Source organism: Hemibagrus wyckioides, linkage group LG04 (genome assembly GCF_019097595.1).
Source record: "Hemibagrus wyckioides isolate EC202008001 linkage group LG04, SWU_Hwy_1.0, whole genome shotgun sequence".
NCBI lineage: Eukaryota > Metazoa > Chordata > Actinopteri > Siluriformes > Bagridae > Hemibagrus > Hemibagrus wyckioides.
The window spans coordinates 17,895,840-17,913,783 of record NC_080713.1 but is presented as its reverse complement, the minus strand read 5'-3'; the positions used below and the strand labels follow the sequence as shown (position 1 = coordinate 17,913,783).

At 39.2% G+C, this 17,944-nt stretch overlaps 3 protein-coding genes across 3 annotated transcripts; 1 reads left to right on the top strand and 2 right to left on the bottom strand.

Annotated features, from left to right (window-relative positions):
* Positions 1–30: 30 nt before the first annotated feature.
* Positions 31–4,114, bottom strand: ppcdc (phosphopantothenoylcysteine decarboxylase). Its single transcript, XM_058387106.1, has 5 exons — positions 3,804–4,114; positions 2,587–2,682; positions 2,385–2,513; positions 1,085–1,253; positions 31–949 (listed from the first exon to the last, which is right to left on the bottom strand). The coding sequence occupies exons 1-5, from the start codon at positions 3,993–3,995 to the stop codon at positions 849–851; spliced, it is 687 nt and encodes a 228-aa protein (XP_058243089.1). The 5' UTR covers positions 3,996–4,114; the 3' UTR covers positions 31–848.
* A 265-nt stretch (positions 4,115–4,379) lies between these two features.
* Positions 4,380–11,385, top strand: hacd3 (3-hydroxyacyl-CoA dehydratase 3). The gene is made up of 11 exons (XM_058388592.1): positions 4,380–4,622; positions 5,722–5,764; positions 5,849–5,922; positions 6,157–6,321; positions 6,453–6,501; positions 6,604–6,714; positions 6,958–7,085; positions 8,781–8,893; positions 10,330–10,436; positions 10,577–10,708; positions 10,815–11,385. The coding sequence occupies exons 1-11, from the start codon at positions 4,542–4,544 to the stop codon at positions 10,889–10,891; spliced, it is 1,080 nt and encodes a 359-aa protein (XP_058244575.1). The 5' UTR covers positions 4,380–4,541; the 3' UTR covers positions 10,892–11,385.
* On the bottom strand, positions 11,386–17,937 carry ints14 (integrator complex subunit 14). The gene is made up of 12 exons (XM_058388591.1): positions 17,818–17,937; positions 17,000–17,283; positions 16,696–16,803; positions 15,777–15,932; positions 15,363–15,481; positions 15,104–15,246; positions 13,382–13,474; positions 13,141–13,285; positions 12,909–13,042; positions 12,449–12,567; positions 12,050–12,115; positions 11,386–11,963 (listed from the first exon to the last, which is right to left on the bottom strand). Exons 2-12 carry the CDS (start codon positions 17,219–17,221, stop codon positions 11,706–11,708), a joined length of 1,563 nt encoding a protein of 520 aa, XP_058244574.1. The 5' UTR covers positions 17,222–17,283; positions 17,818–17,937; the 3' UTR covers positions 11,386–11,705.
* Positions 17,938–17,944: the final 7 nt, after the last annotated feature.

Genomic DNA, 17,944 nt, shown 5'->3' with positions numbered 1-17,944 from the left:
TTTTGGCACACACACAAAAAACATGACTTTTACTTTTTTTAATGCATTTGCATGTAGCTTTATTAAATGGCAAACAGTGGTGCAGTAGTGTAACATTTATTGTGTAAGGAGTGGACAAATAAAATAAAGCATGTGTCATAGCGCATCATCGTAATGAAATGCAGCCAAAGGCCAGGGGTCAATAGTCCTCATACACAGTTTAATCACAAATCCAATCGGAGAGTAAAACAGAACTGTGTAAATGAAAATTAAATATGATACAGACACAGAATACTAAAAAACCAAACTATTTGACTACAACAGCTAAACACTTGATTATTCTTATAGTTTCAATGCAAAACTTTATCTGGAGATGGTGGATTCAGTAGGCTAACATGGAAAATAGATAAATACTTACTCAAATGTATAACTTGTTAGGCATTGCTAGGAGGATTTGTTGAACCAGGACATAAGCTAATCCCACTGTTGACCTTCAGAAAGCCAAGGTCCCTAAATACAGTCAAGCTGCCTTCACATTCAGTTCATATTTATAAAACTTACTTCACTAACACACATGACAGTGGGTGGATTTGCTCAGAAATGGAAAGGACGTTACTGGAAAACTAAACAGATCTGCATTAATATGGGGGAAGAGACCTATAAAGGAACACAAGCAATTTCAACAGAAATGGAAATTATGAAGATATTTTTAATCAGTCAATTACAGAGTTATAATTTGAGTATGCTTTTAAAGATACACTTCAAATATTAAAGAAAAATATCTTTTCTATATTTACAGAAATATTAAAAAAGATTGAATTTTGCTTATTGATTGTGGTGATATATTCATTATATACAGGATTCTAATTTCAGTGTTCATCCCCTTGTGCTGTGATTTTCTCAGCTGGTTTCGGAAGATACTGTTGGATGGCATCTACGATAGTCGACACCTCTGCCATTGCACCTTTGCCTGCAAATGGGCCCAAACTTTAGTCCATGCTACACATAAATAAACACTGAAAGTCCTCAAGGAACAAAGGCTCTTTGAGGAATACTCTGTAAGTATTCAGAAAATACAAAAGGTGTTACAATTATGTTGTTATACCTTCATCTCCACAGACTAGCTTCTTAGAAATGCAGGGGATCTCCACATAGCCGAAACCCTGAAGTGTGGCCACTTGCTGGGCAGTGATCGGATGCTGCCACATGGCCGTGTTCATGGCAGGACAAAAGAGTAGAGGACGGCTCATGTCCCATGCTCTTACTATGCATGTCTGTCAGGGACAAACACTACATATTCATTTGGCAGAAACATTAATCCAGATAATCAAGACTTTAATCCAAGCTTGTTAATTGATCAGAGCTGAAAGAGTTGGCCTGATCTGCTCCCAGTAAGCCCCAGTAACTTCCCACACCATGGGTGTAAAGTCCCATGGCCTTACATGGGATTCAGACATCATTATCAATGAATAAAAGAATGTACTTATTAGAACTTTGCACAAACTGCATGACAAGAACATTCTTGTTCTTTGCCTCTCTTTGCAGAAAGTCTACTCATCCTTTTGTTCCAGGTGACCATGTGTTAGTGAAAAGTCCCAATCACCAAAAGACCATTGTAAATCATGTCTTTATGAGTTTTTTGCCATGTTTTTTTTAGAAACGTATGCTTAAGATGTTTACACAATTAATGAATCCTGCCTATGTACAGCTTACTCAACATGATGATACTGCATATAAAGAATTCAAGGCTTATACTGGGAACAAAGAGAGCAGTGTTAGGAGCAGTGTTAGATTACAAAAAATCTCTCATTGTAACAGACCATTAATTTAGAATTTGTGAGTCATGATTGACCTTGTTGAGTTTTTATTTTGCTTGTCTTAGCTCTGCGAGAAGGAAAGAGATAAACCCGGGGGTTTCACTCCCTTCACTCCCAAACTGGAATGTTGACTCGTTACTGCTCTTGTCTTTACATTCCTTTCCTTCCTTTTTCCACTAACCTTGTGTGAGAATGCCTGTATATAAGCTGTCTGTGAAATCATTAAAGTAGAGAGATTCTGATTGTGTGTGTGTGTGGAGAGTCATAAAACTTTTTCTAATCAAGTTTATCCAGTTATGGAAATGTATGCTTATGTTATACTAATGCTACTATAATTTCTCACTTTCTATTACAGCATTACAAGACTAAAGTGAGTTTGTGTAGGTTCTAGTGATATGGTATGCCACTTATCTTCCCAGAAAAGTATGCAAAGCATAAAATCCTCAAACCAATGTGGCTTAATACAGAACACTTAAAGCAAACCTCCAGGGATTTGCAGAGCTTTTCACTACAAATTTGATCAACTCTCAACTCAACCCTGACAATGTTTCTGGATGTATATTTCTATATATTAAAGAAACATCTCACCAGAAGGTTGTCACAAATACCACTGGCTATCTTGCCGAGTGTGTTCGCATCCAACGGAGCAATGACTAGCAGGTCGGCCCACCGTCTCAACTCTATGTGTAGCACAGGGTCTGAGCGTGTTTTATACATCTAAGACAGATGAAATTCACATGGTTATCTCTTCATAATCTGCATACCAAACATGGATACCAAGCATACTCACCTCCCACTCATCTTTGTCTGTGTAGACACGGACAGGAACTTCGCCAATGTCGTAAAAATGGGTAGCATGGTCCGTGGTGACTACCCGTACATCAATCTTCAAAGAGGGGGGGTACGGTTTTTAAGATTATATGACAACACATATCAACTCTCACTTTTAAAGAACCAAACTAGTCTAGGGTCTTCCAAAAATATGTTGGGAATTGGCTAATCTGAATTTCCTCTAGAAACTGCTTGTGAATGTGTGTGTGTGTGTGTGTGTGTAGTATTGGTGTCGCATCTGGACTGTATTCCTGCCTCACAGCCAACATTCCTGGGATAGGCTTCAGATTCCACCACATCTTTGACCAGAATAAAGCAGCTACTGCAGATGAATGAATGCATGAATGTGGTCTAAACCATGCTATTTATTACAAATTTAAAGTCTTCCACCAACCATGTATCTTTTCATAGACAGTTGTTGGTAAAGAAAAAAGAATGGGATGAAATCTACAATCTTTATAGGGCACTATACACTAATCAGGCATAACATTATGAGCACTGACAGGTGAAGTGAATAACACTGATGATCTCCTCATCATGGCACCTGTTAGGGGGTGGGATATATTAGACAGCAAGTGAACAATTTGCCCTCAAAGTTGATGTGTTAGAAGCAGGAAAAATGAGAAAGGATTTGAGCGAGTTTGACAAGGGCCAAATTGTGATGGCTAGACGACATCTCCAAAACTGCAGCTCTTGTGGGGTGTTCCCGTTCTCCAGGGGTCAGTATCTATCAAAAGTGGTCCAAGGAAGGAACCGGCGACAGGATCATGGATGGCCAAGGCTCACTGATGCACGTGGAGAGCGAAGGCTGGTGATCCGATCCAACAGACAAGCTACTGTTGCCCAGATTGCTGAAGAAGTTAATGCTGGTTCTGATAGAAAGGTGTCAGAATACACAGTGCACGACAGGTCAGAAGTGTTGTGGCAGCAGCATAGGGACAAACATTAGGCGGGTGGTCATAATGTTATGCCTGGACGGTGTACGTGCCGTAGGGAGGGAGGGATTGGAGATGCAGCAGTTACAGCAACACTGAAACCTGATAGAGCAGAAAGACTGCCCCCTGCTGGACACATCAGTACCATACAATTATATTCACAATGACTTTCCACTGACAGATACACAACTTCTCAGTCAAACATGTCTTTAAAACTAATAATATTGCTTTATAAACATACCCCAGGGATTTTAAGAAGTTGTGACACCAACAATGGTAACTTCAATGCTGCAACACTACCAGTTACACCCAGGAGAACACGAAATGTGGAACCAGTGGAACTCAAACTCAGCGCTGAGCTAACGCTGGTCAAATCACAAGCCGGCTGCATTGTAACGAGATCTGCAAATAACATATTACATTTTCTTCTCATCGAAGGCGGGTTTGTGACGGACAACGTTAATACATTTCAAAACACGATCATGTAGAAACGTGTTTTTGGAAACTATGTTGCTCTTTGTTTCACTTCCGTCAACATTGCCGTTACATGAGGTAAAATTGACGGCAGCGCCCCCAGTGGCAGGATGATGTATTAACATCAATATGTACACATTTTTATACTCATCACTGCCTGTATTCATAACCATATTTGCATATCTTTTTTTTTATTAGCAACAAGATCGATCAGATAAACACCCTGAAGTGACAAAATGGCAGCAGCTTATCACACAATCTGTTCCTCCCTTATATAGGCATATTCTCGTGGGTGTTTAGAGAAAGAAAAAAAAAAGTGCTCGCGCCGCTGTACTGTACAGAAGCTCGCGCGCACGCGCACAACTCGCCGCCGAATATTCTGGTCAAAAGCCTGCTTATGCATCTACCCTCAGCCTGCTTCTGATGAGTCGTGGGTCTGCATTTATTCAGCACAGGTTCCAGGACCTGAAGTGATTATTATACCGAGCCGCATAAACATCTGACGATGCAGACTCTCACGCCGCACGTGTTTTGGGCCCAGAGGCACGGCGAAATTTACCTGCGGGTGGAGATAAGCGATGCAAAGGTAACAGTGGTGTTTTCTTCCCTCAATGAAATCGCGCTAACTAGCACGGGCTAGCTGCCACTTCACTAGCCCCAGCTTTATTCTAGGAATATATAATCCTCTCTAAACTTATAGACCAGAAATGTGCTCAGATATCTGTGTCATTTTCTAGCAGGCACGTGCACCTTTATATATATCGAGCAGTTCTTTCTGACAGTTAGCTGGCTAGCTAAATGAGCTAACAGTTGTCATTCTGTCACTAATTTGGATATTAAATACAAAGAGAAAAATGCCTATATATATATATATATATATATATATATATATATATATATATATATATATATATATACTGGGAAATTTATGACCAACGTGATAATTATTGATTTATTGCAACAGGAGTTCAGAGTTCGCCTACAAAAATACAATGGAATCTTTCTGGGTTTATTTGTTCCCCTATTATTATTATTATTATTATTATTATTATTATTATTATTATTATTATTGAAACAGAAAATAAACACCAGAACCATATCGTATTATTATTATCGTAATTAATCAATATTAATATCGTATCTGTTTCCTGCGCTCTTTGTTGATACAGACCCATGACTTGCTCCTTTAAGGTCACGAGCCAGCCATCTGCACCAGTCATGTTTTATTTAAAGGCTTGAATTTTCAGGTAGTGGATGAGGGAACATGTGGCTTATACACAGGGATAGATGTTTCCTTTGTACGACTTCCAGCCCCATCATTTGTCTGTGGCTCAGTGTTGAGCAACGGTTGCATGTGTGCAAACAGCTTAACTGGACAAATCCATGGTCAGAGCACTATAAATGTAGGCCCCGAAGACTTTCACACAATAGTGCAATTGTTGCGCTTCCAGGTAACCTGTTGTGAACGTCAGTTCAATGCAAATGATGGATATCAAGTGCCAGTCCTTTGGAGGTTAACATAGCTTCAGTTCACACAACAGATCATTTGTTCCAGGTTCTTTAAGCCAAGGCCAGTTTCTAAGCCATGTAATGTCATTTTATTCGTATTTACCATAGCACAGACATCGGGTCTGTTCTGTTTTTTAAAGGAAGTCAAGCAATGTTTTTTTGTGTGTGTTTTGCAGAACCTTGACATACGTGTACAAGACAACACCCTCGAGTTTAGAGGTAGGTCTTTTAGCCATCTACAGTAGCTATTAATATTTTATTCGGCTTTCTTTTGGATGTGTTCACGTACTGTTTTTGTGCCAGGTCAGGGTCATGGAGCAAAAGGAGAAAATGAATATGAATTCAGCTTGGAGTTCTTAAATCCAGTGGAACCTCAGGTAGGATTTTTTTTAATGAAATTATTCAACACTTTTAAATGTTTGGGCAGTTTTTAAAGGATCTTAGTGGTTCTTTTCTTCTGTAGAAATGAGGAAGTTTCGTGTGGTAATTTATTGTTTGTACATACAGAATGAGAACTGTTTGTTTGCTTATTTAAATCAGTGAGGCACCAGTTATGCATTTGACTGCTTTTTACTATATCTGCTTTTCTTTTGGGCCATGCATGTGTCTAGATAAAACACAAATCGACCCAGCGGCAGGTTAATATCACAGTGAAAAAGCAGAAGCACTGCTGGTGGAATCGACTCACCATGCAGGAGAAGAAGCCCGTGTTTCTGGCCCCTGACTTTGACCGCTGGCTGGATGAGTCAGATGCCGAGATGGAGCTGAGACAAAAGGTTAAGTGATTTCTGAATTGTAGGATGTGTTTCTCATGACTGGAATCGCAGTGAAACTTCCTTCACAAGTGCTAAACCATTACAGAAGAAAATATTTTGGCAGGCACTAACCTTTGTTTATGTTTCCACAGGAAGAAAAAATAAATAAAGTAAGCATTGAATCAAGGATTCCAAAGGACCGTAAGTAAACTTTTAATTTTTGTAGTACAGAAAATAAATATTTTTAAAGCAAGAAAATGTCTAAATACAACATGCTAAGATACCAATTTGAATTTCCTCCAGCTTACCTAGGCTTGAAAAAGGGATATCTCTTCATGTACAACCTGGTTCAGTTTCTTGGCTTCTCCTGGATCTTTGTCAACATGACAGTCCGTCTTTTCATACTTAGGGAAGGTGAGGATATATTTTAAAACTCCGCAGAGACTACACCATTCCTATGTTGTATCTATTATCCCAGACGTGAGCTTTTGTCGAGGCTGTGAACATTCTGTTTGTCATCTAAAAGACAAACCATCCTTTTCAGTCCTGATAAACTTTATATGCAGTGCACTTGTAGTTTTGTAAATATTACTGAGAGAAAGACAGATGTACCTTTTTCTGATGATGGAATGATCTTTTTTTTCTTTTTCTGAATAGATTCTTTCTATGATACCTTTCACACCACTGCTGATGTGATGTACTTCTGTCAGATGCTAGCCATCGCAGAGGTCATTAATCCTGCTCTGGGATTAGTCAGGACTGGTGTGATGCCTGCCTTTATACAGGTGAGTGCTGTAGATCATGTCAGATGTACAGTACAACTTTCTAATTCATGATTAATCAATATTAAAATCAGTTTACAGACCGCATTCAGACTTCAGGAATGTCTGAGTATGTAGTGAAATACTATTTTAGAAGCATTACTGTCTTGGCTGCCCAGAAAATTTCTCTCGCAAGTGAGTTGGGTGAACACAAGTTCAGTTCACCAAATCCTGTTAGTCACAGCAAACTTGTTGGCCAAAAGAGGTTCAAATTATTGTATAATAGGAGGACAGGGTTAGGCAGTATGTAAGTCAGTTGCCACGTTTTATTTTAATGCTGTGCAGCATGTTACTAGAGCCAGCATTAGGTGATGGATCTGGTATTTCCCAAGCAATGCGTCGTATGCTCATTAGTGTGCAGTGTGCCAGAATCAACTTCCTATGACTCACTTTCTCAATACAGTATACAAGAGGGTGAATTGGTGTGTGAGGAAATTAGTGCTGCTAAAGACACTTTGCTTTGAATAAAAAGTTTCGTGTATGATGTGTCTGGATTTCACAATCACTGGGTACACTATTCATGTCAGACCATCACCTTACGTACTCCACGTCTAATACACCTCCTTGTAACTCCAGGGTTTGGCCTTTTCAAGCGGTTTTACACTGTTAACTAATATTGTTTATTGGCATACAAGGTCCTAGTAGATGTTTGTAAGTAACCGATTTGAATGATTAATTAACCTAAATGCATTCGTATAAAACTTATGATATTAGGACATGAAGTAAAATCAGCGGTATTAACAGCTGAAAGTGAATTCAACAAAAGTGTCACTGTCCACCTCTGAGCAAGACAGCACATGCAGCCATGTCTCAAAATATATTTCAAACACATTTAGTCTACGTCATTTAATAATGAATCACTCTAGGCTTTCTGATGTTGCTCTTCCCTTTTGTTCTCCTGTAAACTCCATTTCAGGTGTTTGCATGAGATCATGTGGTACAATGTTTATGGTCATTGGCCACAGCAAATGCTGAGGAACAGTGGCACTCTGTTTTATATGATTTATATGTTGCCTGCGTGTAAATGCTGAAGAGTTGAGGTTTGTTTTCAGTCATTTCGCAGTGCATTCATGATATCTGTATAATAAAAGCACAGTAAGTATATAATGACCATGTTTGGAACAAGATCTGAATCTGGTCTTTGGAAATGAACAGTGAGTCACAAGAAGACATTTGTGTACTGCTAATAGGAAGTAAATGTTACACTGCATTAAAATAGGAAGTAAATGTTACACTGCAAAGCAGACATGATCATGCCTTATTATATACACCGTAACAAAGCTGATGTGCATATTCAACATAAAAAATATACACTGCAAGCCTCCTTCACTTTTTGTGTGTACCTATAAAACAGGCAACTTATGTCCATCATTCTTCTATTTTACATGACAGTGTTTAGTGATTGTATAAAGAAATTAATGCAAAGGTTACATTTAGTTGCCTTTCTTTCAAGTAATTATTATTCTTGTGCATTCTAATGTATTTCATTAGGGAGGAAAAAGTGTCATTTTAGGTTTTGTGGTATCGCAGGTCTCCAGTCACCCAACACACACACCCACACACACACCCACACACTCACTCACTCATGTATAAATAAATGTGTGATCTTGTACAGTGTCAAAGTTGAAAGTCTTATTTTGTCTTCCTAAACTGTTTAAGGTGATGGGGAGGAACTTTGTCCTTTTTGTCATCTTTGGAAGCCTAGAGGAAATGCAGAACAAACCTGTTGTTTTCTTTGTCTTCTATCTCTGGAGTGCCATTGAGATATTTAGGTGAGATTCTAAATATAAATCACTCCTTTGTAAAGAAATGTACTATACACTACTCACAAAAAGTTAAGGATATTTGGGTGAAATTTATGGAAAATGTAAAAAGTAGGGCATTTAAGTAGAAGCATGCAATGGTGATTTCCTCATCTCAAACAATTTATTGAAACAAAAGCCAACAACAGTGGTGGGTATACCACAACAAAAAATGTCTCAATAATTTGTCATGTGCCCTTGACCATCAATTACAGCTTGACAACGACGTCTCATGCTGTTCACGAGTCAACTTATTGTCTGCTGAGGCGTGGCATTCCACTCTTCTTGAAGGGCGGCCCTCAGGTCATTGAGGTTCTGGGGTGCAGGGTTATGGTCTGGAGAAAAAAAGTGCAGGCCACTTCTGTGCCTTTCTGTGACTCTTCCAGTCTCTCTGTATCTTTGTCACAACCTGCTGAGGACACTCTGTGACACTCTAAGCTCAGTGGCCACTTCCCTCTGAGAACATCCTGTTTGAAGCCTCACAGTGGCGAGGTACTGTTGTGTTCGGTGTTAGGTTTTCTCTTGGTCTCATGATGTCAAAATGTGAACAGCATGATGAAGAGGACTGTTTAAATACCAATTCTAATTGAACCAGAAAATTTATTGGTCGATTCATGGATTAAACACCAGTTGTGAATTTTGCCGTTAAGCACCTTGTTAGAGAACAGCAAGTTATGCAAAAAGTACTGAAACACTGAACATCTGGACATGTGCATTCAAAAGTGTAGAGAAGGTCAAATTCAGTTCACCTGTAAAGGTTATAGTGCATTTTAGGTGCATCCTGAAATTTCACCCAAAAGCCTAATATCCTTAACTTTTTGTGAGTAGTGTATAGTCAAAAGTTGTGGACACCTGACCAGTGCAGGAGCAGAAGAACTGAAGTGTCCTGCAGCCCTGATCTGAACATCTTTAGGATGAAGTGAAATGCTGACTGCTCACCAGGCCTTCTTACCCAACATCAGTGCCTGAGCAAACTTATGCTCGTGTCTAAATAAGCAAATCATCACACCCACGTTCCAAAATCTAGTAGACAGCTTTTATAGAACAGTGGATGTTATTATAACAGCGAAAAGCGGGGCGTAAATGTGCAATGGGATGCTCAAACAGCACATATTGCTGTAATGGTTAGATACTTTTGGCTGTATAGTGTGTACTAATGTTGAATGTTGAAATTTATCTGTTTAATCACAGCTGCTAGTTCTAAGGAAGTTACATGCAACTCTGGTTTTGACACTTCAGTGCCCACATTAGCATACATGTTAGACAGCACATTAGTCATTGAAAGTAGCTTTTAAAAATAGCACTTTGGAAGAGATTAGATCTGATGGAAAAAAAAAAAAGAATTAATATTTTTTTATAAAATATATTGCGATTATTAATATATTGCATGCGATTATTCACCTTAGGTACCCCTTTTACATGTTGGCCTGCATTGACACTGAATGGAAAACACTGACCTGGCTACGGTATACTATTTGGATTCCCCTGTACCCACTTGGTGTGCTTGCTGAAGGTGAGAATACTTTTTTTTTTTTGTTTTTGTTTAAATCAGCTATATCTTATATAGGCAGTGTTGATGTGTATAAATTGTTTGCTAACAGTCAGATCACACAGTCTGGTTCAGATCTTGTTTCTGGTTTGTTTGTCCATCAGCTGTGGCAGTTATCCAGTCTATCCCCATCTTCAATGACACCAAGTTTTTAAGCATCCCTTTGCCTGAAGCTCTCGGCTCATCCCTCAGCTTCTCCTACGTCCTGCAGCTGTACTTGCTGCTCATGTTTCTGGGTGAATCTTTCCTCTTTGACAGCACATTTTAAGAAAACAGTGTGACTATCAACTGCAATATAATCTTATTGATGTGTACAAGCTCTGACCTGTATTACCCCTACAGGACTCTTCAGCAACTTCCGTCATCTCTACAAGCAGAGGAGGAGACGGTTCAGAATGAAAAAGAGGAAAGCGAACTGAGGTGCCCTCGGAAGAAGTGAAGTGTCCTGCCTTCACCCAGGACTCCCTCAGCCTGCTCTTTTACACTATCTATCTAAAGAAGTGACGGAGTTAGCCATCCCTCCACTAAGCTGAAGTGCATTAACAGTCCTGTTTTCAAATCCATTGACTCAACTATAAAACAAACATTAATTTGATAAAGCTGTAATTATTTATAAATCTTTCCTTTTATGAGTTATGTTTAGTGTGTTGGGCATTTGAAGTCGACAGAATAGTGATATTCCCTCATCACTCATTCCCTGGAACATGTTTGTGTGTTTGTCTGCGGAAGAGCAGACAAACTGTATAGAGACCAACAACCTCAGGGACTGTGAGAGTTTTAAACGAAACAGCAGAATCCACAAGTGGGGCAACAATCTGCTGTTATATAAATAAAACAGACATAGTACATCCTACTGAATACCAGGCAACTGATGATTGTTTAAAATAAAGCTTCAAATAAATGATCAACTACATTACAAATGTAAGATGCACTTTTATTTTGTTTGTTTAATTGTAGAAAAATGCTATGTACACAAAACTAGTCCTTACTGAGAAATAGGTTCGTTCACGAATACTTCCAAGTACAAAAAGGGATGCCATGAATCAGTGGTTCCTGTGCCACAAAATTCAGCACTCTTTTTCCTATTCCTAAGATTTAACTTGTAGAAATGAAAGAATCCAGGAAATTATTGCAGTCTGGTCAGCCTCGTGACAGTTGAAAAGGCAATGAGGAGCGAAGCAGGTTCCAGTGACACATTTTCAAAGTTTTTATGCAGGAGCCTTTGTTATTCGCCTACATCCTGTCAGTTCCACTTCCTCCCCCAGAGAAGTCAGTGAGCATGGGTGTGATTACATGATCGAAAGCTGAGTATTTGGAGTCACCGCTACTAGCCAATTTGAGTTGCTGGGCAGCGTGGGACAGCTGGAAGGCAGCATCCGGATGGGCAGAATCAGGCAGTAAGGTGCACTCCCTGTCCAACAGCTCAGCTACACATTTTAACAAGTCCCAGAAACCAAACGCTAGAGCGGCTTTACGCAGCCGGTTTAGCTCCTTTAACACAGACACAAAGTTCTCAGTCATTAAAAATACAATAAATAAAGGCCATACAAGTCTCTTTTTCCAAAAGAGCATGTTACCTTGTAGAAGGTTTGCGTTTTCTCCGGAAGTTTTCTTGCATTTCTAAGGATTTTCTGTACATCTGTCTATAAAGAAATAACATTTAGTTTTGCACTGTGAGCAGTTTGGCTGATTAAGAGCCTGTGATTCAGACAGCAAGCTGCAAAATATCAGCTTTTTATTGCTTAATACTAAGCCTAAGAACATGAATAAAAAAACTTGGACTGGCATCACTGAGCATTACATGTTCAATAATACTACATTACGTCTAATTTGTCAGTCTGTGTTCTCGGTCAGTGAGGTGCTGTGAACTGGACACCCAAATCAAATGCTGTAACCACATAAGGCTCAGTCCTGCTTATAGCATTAGTCACAGCATCTTGGACCTTAAACGGATATTGACAGTGCCATTTACATACCTGCAGTCCACTGGCTTTGATCCAGACTGTAACATTTTGGGCATAGCTGCGTTTACTTTTAGGAAGAACAGGAAAAGGGCTTTTGCTGTCATCCTCCCCATAAGGATTTTCTGGTGCATCTACAAATCCAGAAAGTTATCATTTAAAATGTAATGATTTTTTATTATTTATATTTATTTTATATATATATATATGATATATGATAGACAAGCATCGTTAAGCCTATGATAATTTATATTGGAAATATTTTATAATAGTACCGTATGTAAGCAGTTATATTCATCTTTGTGTAAGCCACAAGTCAGGGGAAGTACATTTAATAACAAAAATCAATATAATAATTCAGAAAAAAAAACGAAACTTTAAAATCACTGCTTTTACCTGTGTGGAAATACTTCAAATAAAAATCAAATAAAAGTTCAAACTCAAACATGTTAAATTAAAAATGTCTGTATTCTACCTGAAATGGGTCCAAGCTGAGAGATTTTCCCCAGCCATGGTAAAGGCTCTGGGCCAGGCTCAAACAGGGACATCATCAGATTTGATTTTTTCTTACTATCTGCCTGTGAGTACAGCATTCCATACCAATCAGGCCTAACAAAGGAAGTTCATGATTAAAGATGGACACAAGGGACTTTATACAAAAGATATGCTAGAACAGGGCTTGATTATCTTTTTGAACAGTTTCTTACCCCAGCTGTACAAGGGCCACCATGCCTTCCACTTTCAGACTGCCATGCAGGAGGACACAAAAATTTGGGCTCTTTCCTGCCATCTGATTGGTTGATGTGTCCTCTTCCATTTCATCAGCAGCCCCTGCGCCCACTTCATCCGGCTCTGAGAGCAAACACAAAAGGAGAAATCAGCATTTTGTCATAAAATACAATGGGAGTGAATAACAGAGAATCTGAAGTGGATCTGAAGAGTAGGAACCTTTGTTAACAGCGATGGGTAGGACCAGGTGTCTGGACAGGACTGGAGGGCTGGCAATATCACCAATCTCAATAAAACCCACAATCTCCAACTCTGGAAAAATACACAAATACATATAATACATACAGTTTTATGCAAAGGTTTGGGCACCCCTTATAATTATCATATTTTGAGTTTATAATCTGCAGGGTTTTCCAAGCAGCAGCTTCATTTTGGACATAATTTATACCTTATGGACACAATAACACTTCACTTTTGAAACAATGCAGTATCACAACAAAAACAGACTGATGCAAAGATTTAGGCTCCCCAGTGGAAATTGTCACAATCAATTCTTCCTTGCAAAATGCTTCCAGTTCAGTCAGGGTTGATGGCTGCCGAGCATGGACAGCTTTCTTCAAATCAGTCCATAGATTTTCAATTAAGTCTGAGGACTGGGATGGCTATTCTAGAACAATGTATTTGTGTCTGTGCATGAATTCCTTTGTTGATTTGGAACAATGCTTCGGATCACTGTCCTGCTGAAACAACCAACCCTGGCATAGCTTCAACCTTTTTCTTGAACATTATTCTTAAGAATCTGCTGATACTGGGAGGAATCCATGCTATCCTGAACTTTAACAAAGTTTCCAGTACCTGTGTTTGCCACACAGCCCCACAGTAGGGAGCAGGATCTTCTCCAGGAAAGCATTGTTTTTTTCCACCATGCAAAGTGCTTCTGGTTGTGACCAAATCACTCTATCTTAGTTTCATCTGTCCACAGCACGTTATTCCAGCATAATTCTGGCTTGTCCATGATGAGCCTTTGCATACCTCAAACGACTCTGCTTGTTGACAGTATGCAGCTTTTTTCCCACATCACCCTTCCATTAAGCTTTTCCTTGTTTAAACTGTGGACTGTGGAACGAAGTACGATGACACCATCAGCAGCAAGATGCTCTTGAAGCTCTTTGGAGGTGGTCTGTCACCATTCTAACCATTCTTCACCTCTGCCTTTCAGATATTTTTCTCAGCCTACCACATCTTTCCTTCACAAAGACTGTTTCTGTGGCCTTCCATTTTCTAACTATATATGGAGACAGAGACCTTAAACCTTTGTGATAACTTTTTGTATCCTTCTCCTAATTTTTATTACCCTAGTTCTTAGGTCATTAGGGAGTTCTTTCAAGGTTCCCATATTGCTAATTTTTAGTTGAGAATCAGGGGAAAACAAACCAACAATTAGCTACCTTAAATATCCTTCTTCATGACTGGTTGCACCAGTGTTTGCAGTGTAAACTTATTTGAGCCAATCAAATCAATTTTGTGTTGCAGTCAAATAGCATGAAGTTACTACAGGTATTCAAATCAGCTCAACTGAAAATGTGCCCAAACTTTTGCACAGCCTATTTTTCACATTTGATATTCTTTTATTCAACTCAGTACTGCTACACTACTTTTCTGAAAACATCCAGCTTTCTCTAGAAACAGAATATCACCACAACCTTTTCTTATAAATACAGAGCAAATTATAATGCAGCCAATACTTTTGCATAAAACTGTACATTTTGTATTGTTTATATGTATCCACACACACACACACACACACACACACACACACACACACACACCAGTATGTATATTCGATAAGAAAACAAATACATAGAGAACCACCACTAGTTCCAAAGTAAACTTCTCTGGTGATCCTCCACTTGTACAATATAGGAAAATAGCAAATAGTACCTGTTTGCACTGCTTTTGGTACTGGGTCAAGCTCCTCATCCAACAGCACAGGTTCTGGCCTGGGAAACACCTGCACATCAGACGCTAGGTTCCCACAGCGCAGCACAGCGTGGAAAGGCATGTATGCGTGGTCAATCAACTTCCTGCCAACACATATTTACAGACTTACAACTACAACTAGTCCATGGTATTCTCATTCAGTCACTGGCTACAAAACACACACAGTATAGCAGATAAACAGAGCAGTATAGTCACCCACCCAAACATTGCTTGTACACTTTTCAGACATAGTGGTCCATCCATAGTAAAAATCTGTCCCTCTCCACCACTTAAACTGAGAAGCTGCTCCAAATTGTCCATGGCATCAGTGGCTTGGAGCTGTGATTGAAAATAAAAATAACATCCAAATTAAGATTATATGTGGATAACCTACGTGGCCTGTTCATCCATTTGAGCAGTCAACCTCTTTGAATTGTATAGCAAGGTGAATCATCTCAGACAGCAATATTAACAACACTGAAGAAAACAGACAAGCAAACCCCTCTTAAATGCTTGGTGGTCCTTTTAAGGTCAAGTATGCATAAATAAAGGACAGAGGACCTGTAACAGGGATTAATGTCATTGAGGAGTTTAAAATAGAGTAACAATGTCAGAGAAAATTTGCCAACAGTACCTCCTCTGCATTAGCAATACACACAATGTAGAGTTTGCAGGGAAAAGGGAAGGGAAGAGGAAATTTCTTGTCCTCTCCCCGCTGTTTCAGTGTGGCCAGAGAGTGGCGCAGAGAACCACGACCAATACCCAGAGAACCGTCAGTCACCAACACCACCTACAGGCCGTCAAATAAAACAACAACCAAAACTCCATTAACAAGTCCATCATGAAGGGCTAGGAATACAAATTACATTATTTATTGACTTTCAAATGTGCATTCAGTGAGAGTATGTGAATGCTGATTTCTTGAGTTGTAATGCCAGTCTGAAACACATGATGCACCATATCAGGTCAAAGACCTAGCTGACTCCAACACATGCCTGCAACATTTAGTATGTCACCTGACACAACTATCAGGACATAAATACTGTAACCACTTTAAACATTTTCATATAATACATCAAATGTGACAAGCATCTGAAAGCAACTCTACTGCTTTAAAATGTTTTGTCTGGTTATTTTTCATCTATTGCGGTTTATATGCAGATGTGTTAAATGGTTTAAAATGATGGCTTTGTTATGCTATGGCAGGTATTTTAAATGGACTGCAAATCAATACCAAATTATTCTGACCGATTATCCTCATCTCAGTGAACATGAAACCTTTGCATGCTGATGAGAATAGTCTCTTCAAGATAATATCCTCTTTCCATATGACACAAGAACTCAGTGAATGCTGATGATTATGAAAATGATTTAAATCATGTACTTTGTCAATCGCCTGATTGTAACCGAATCGAACACTTATGGGTGAGTTTGAGTTTCAGTTGACTTGTTAGACATGTTAAACTCCACCACCATCATCAAACACCAAGTGAGAGGATATCTCTGGAAGAATGGTGTTCATCCCTAGATGTGCTTAACAGCACACACACTACCTGACAGGGACACGTGCCGCCCCACTCCTGCTGCACAATGTTACTGACTCCCTGCAGCGCAGACTCCAGGCAGGTTTTATCATAGTCCTCCAGATTGTTCAAGGTCTCCTGTGCAGCAGTTAAAAGAAAAAAAAAAAATCTAAAATTAGTAAACTGAACTGAATGTAATATTTAATGTACCACAATATGAATGTTTGAGGTCACTCTTTCCTACTCTTAACCCTATAGTGAAACACTCCATTTTCCATAATGTGAAATTTAAATGATCTCAACAGTTATTGAGTTGTACCAGGAAAATTCGTACCTGTAGAGTGTTGTAGTCCCTGGTGAAAGGCACCATGAGCTCCCAGAGGGATGAAAAGGCGACAAGTGCAGTGAACTCCAGCTTGTAATTTGTGGCCATGTGTTCAAACAGCATGGTTAGGCCATGAACAGCCAGGTTCTTCCTCTGAAACTCCTCAGCGCCTTCCAATGACACAGGCCGTGTCATGGACAGTGACACGTCCATAAGAACCACAGTTGGCATGATGGCAGAAGGATTTTATTTTTTCACTGTCTGAAGAAGTTATGGAAGTTCCCACATCCCACCTGTGAGAATTTAAAGAAGCTGATTATATGTATTTGAGGGGGGGTGGAAGGTTAATATAATGTTATGATACAGTAAAATACACTCTGGGCGTTGTCAGAGGGAATGTAAATTATTTTAAGCATCAGATATTCAGCATCACATTACTTTACAGTAAATCATTACAGCACACAGCATCACAGGAATAAGGCAAACAGCTCCGTTTAAACTGTAACACTATTGTATCAGGTTAAACACCCAATTCAGTAGATCTTCACACTGCGACAGTTAACAACGATTATTATTCGCTCTGTCCTTATATACATAATCTGACTGATGTTACGCAGTCCTTTCCACTTACAAAAAAAATCCCAAATACTTTTTTAATAAATGAACGAGCTACATAGCTAGCGAGCAACACCAAAGCGTCTGAGACCTTATTGCATTCAATCCGTGCACGAGCCTAAACAGAATCAGCATTATAATAACTGTAACACTCACGACCATTATTTTACCTAGAAAAGAAATACATAAATGTGATTAAAACGAAACTTTACCCATTCTGAAACCAGAAAAATAAAAGCAGCTTAGAGAGTGAGCGTGCACCCTTTTAAATGATACCGTGTAGGAACAATGGAAACCTGACATTCTGTTCCGAGGAGAGAGAGAGAGAGAGAGAGAGAG

Coding starts and splice junctions, on each gene's coding strand:
- hacd3 (XM_058388592.1), top strand. CDS start 4,542: ATGCAGACTCTCACGCCGCACGTGTTTTGGGCCCAGAGGCACGGCGAA. Junction 5,765..5,848: donor CAACACCCTCGAGTTTAGAG/GTAGGTCTTTTA, acceptor TTTTTGTGCCAG/GTCAGGGTCATGGAGCAAAA. Junction 10,437..10,576: donor ACTTGGTGTGCTTGCTGAAG/GTGAGAATACTT, acceptor TTTGTCCATCAG/CTGTGGCAGTTATCCAGTCT.
- ints14 (XM_058388591.1), bottom strand. CDS start 17,221: ATGCCAACTGTGGTTCTTATGGACGTGTCACTGTCCATGACACGGCCT. Junction 15,482..15,776: donor GTATTGCTAATGCAGAGGAG/GTACTGTTGGCA, acceptor TTTCAATCACAG/CTCCAAGCCACTGATGCCAT. Junction 13,043..13,140: donor GTGGCCCTTGTACAGCTGGG/GTAAGAAACTGT, acceptor TTCCTTTGTTAG/GCCTGATTGGTATGGAATGC.
- ppcdc (XM_058387106.1), bottom strand. CDS start 3,995: ATGAGAAGAAAATGTAATATGTTATTTGCAGATCTCGTTACAATGCAG. Junction 1,254..2,384: donor GTATTTGTGACAACCTTCTG/GTGAGATGTTTC, acceptor TGTCCCTGACAG/ACATGCATAGTAAGAGCATG. Junction 950..1,084: donor GCTAGTCTGTGGAGATGAAG/GTATAACAACAT, acceptor GCCCATTTGCAG/GCAAAGGTGCAATGGCAGAG.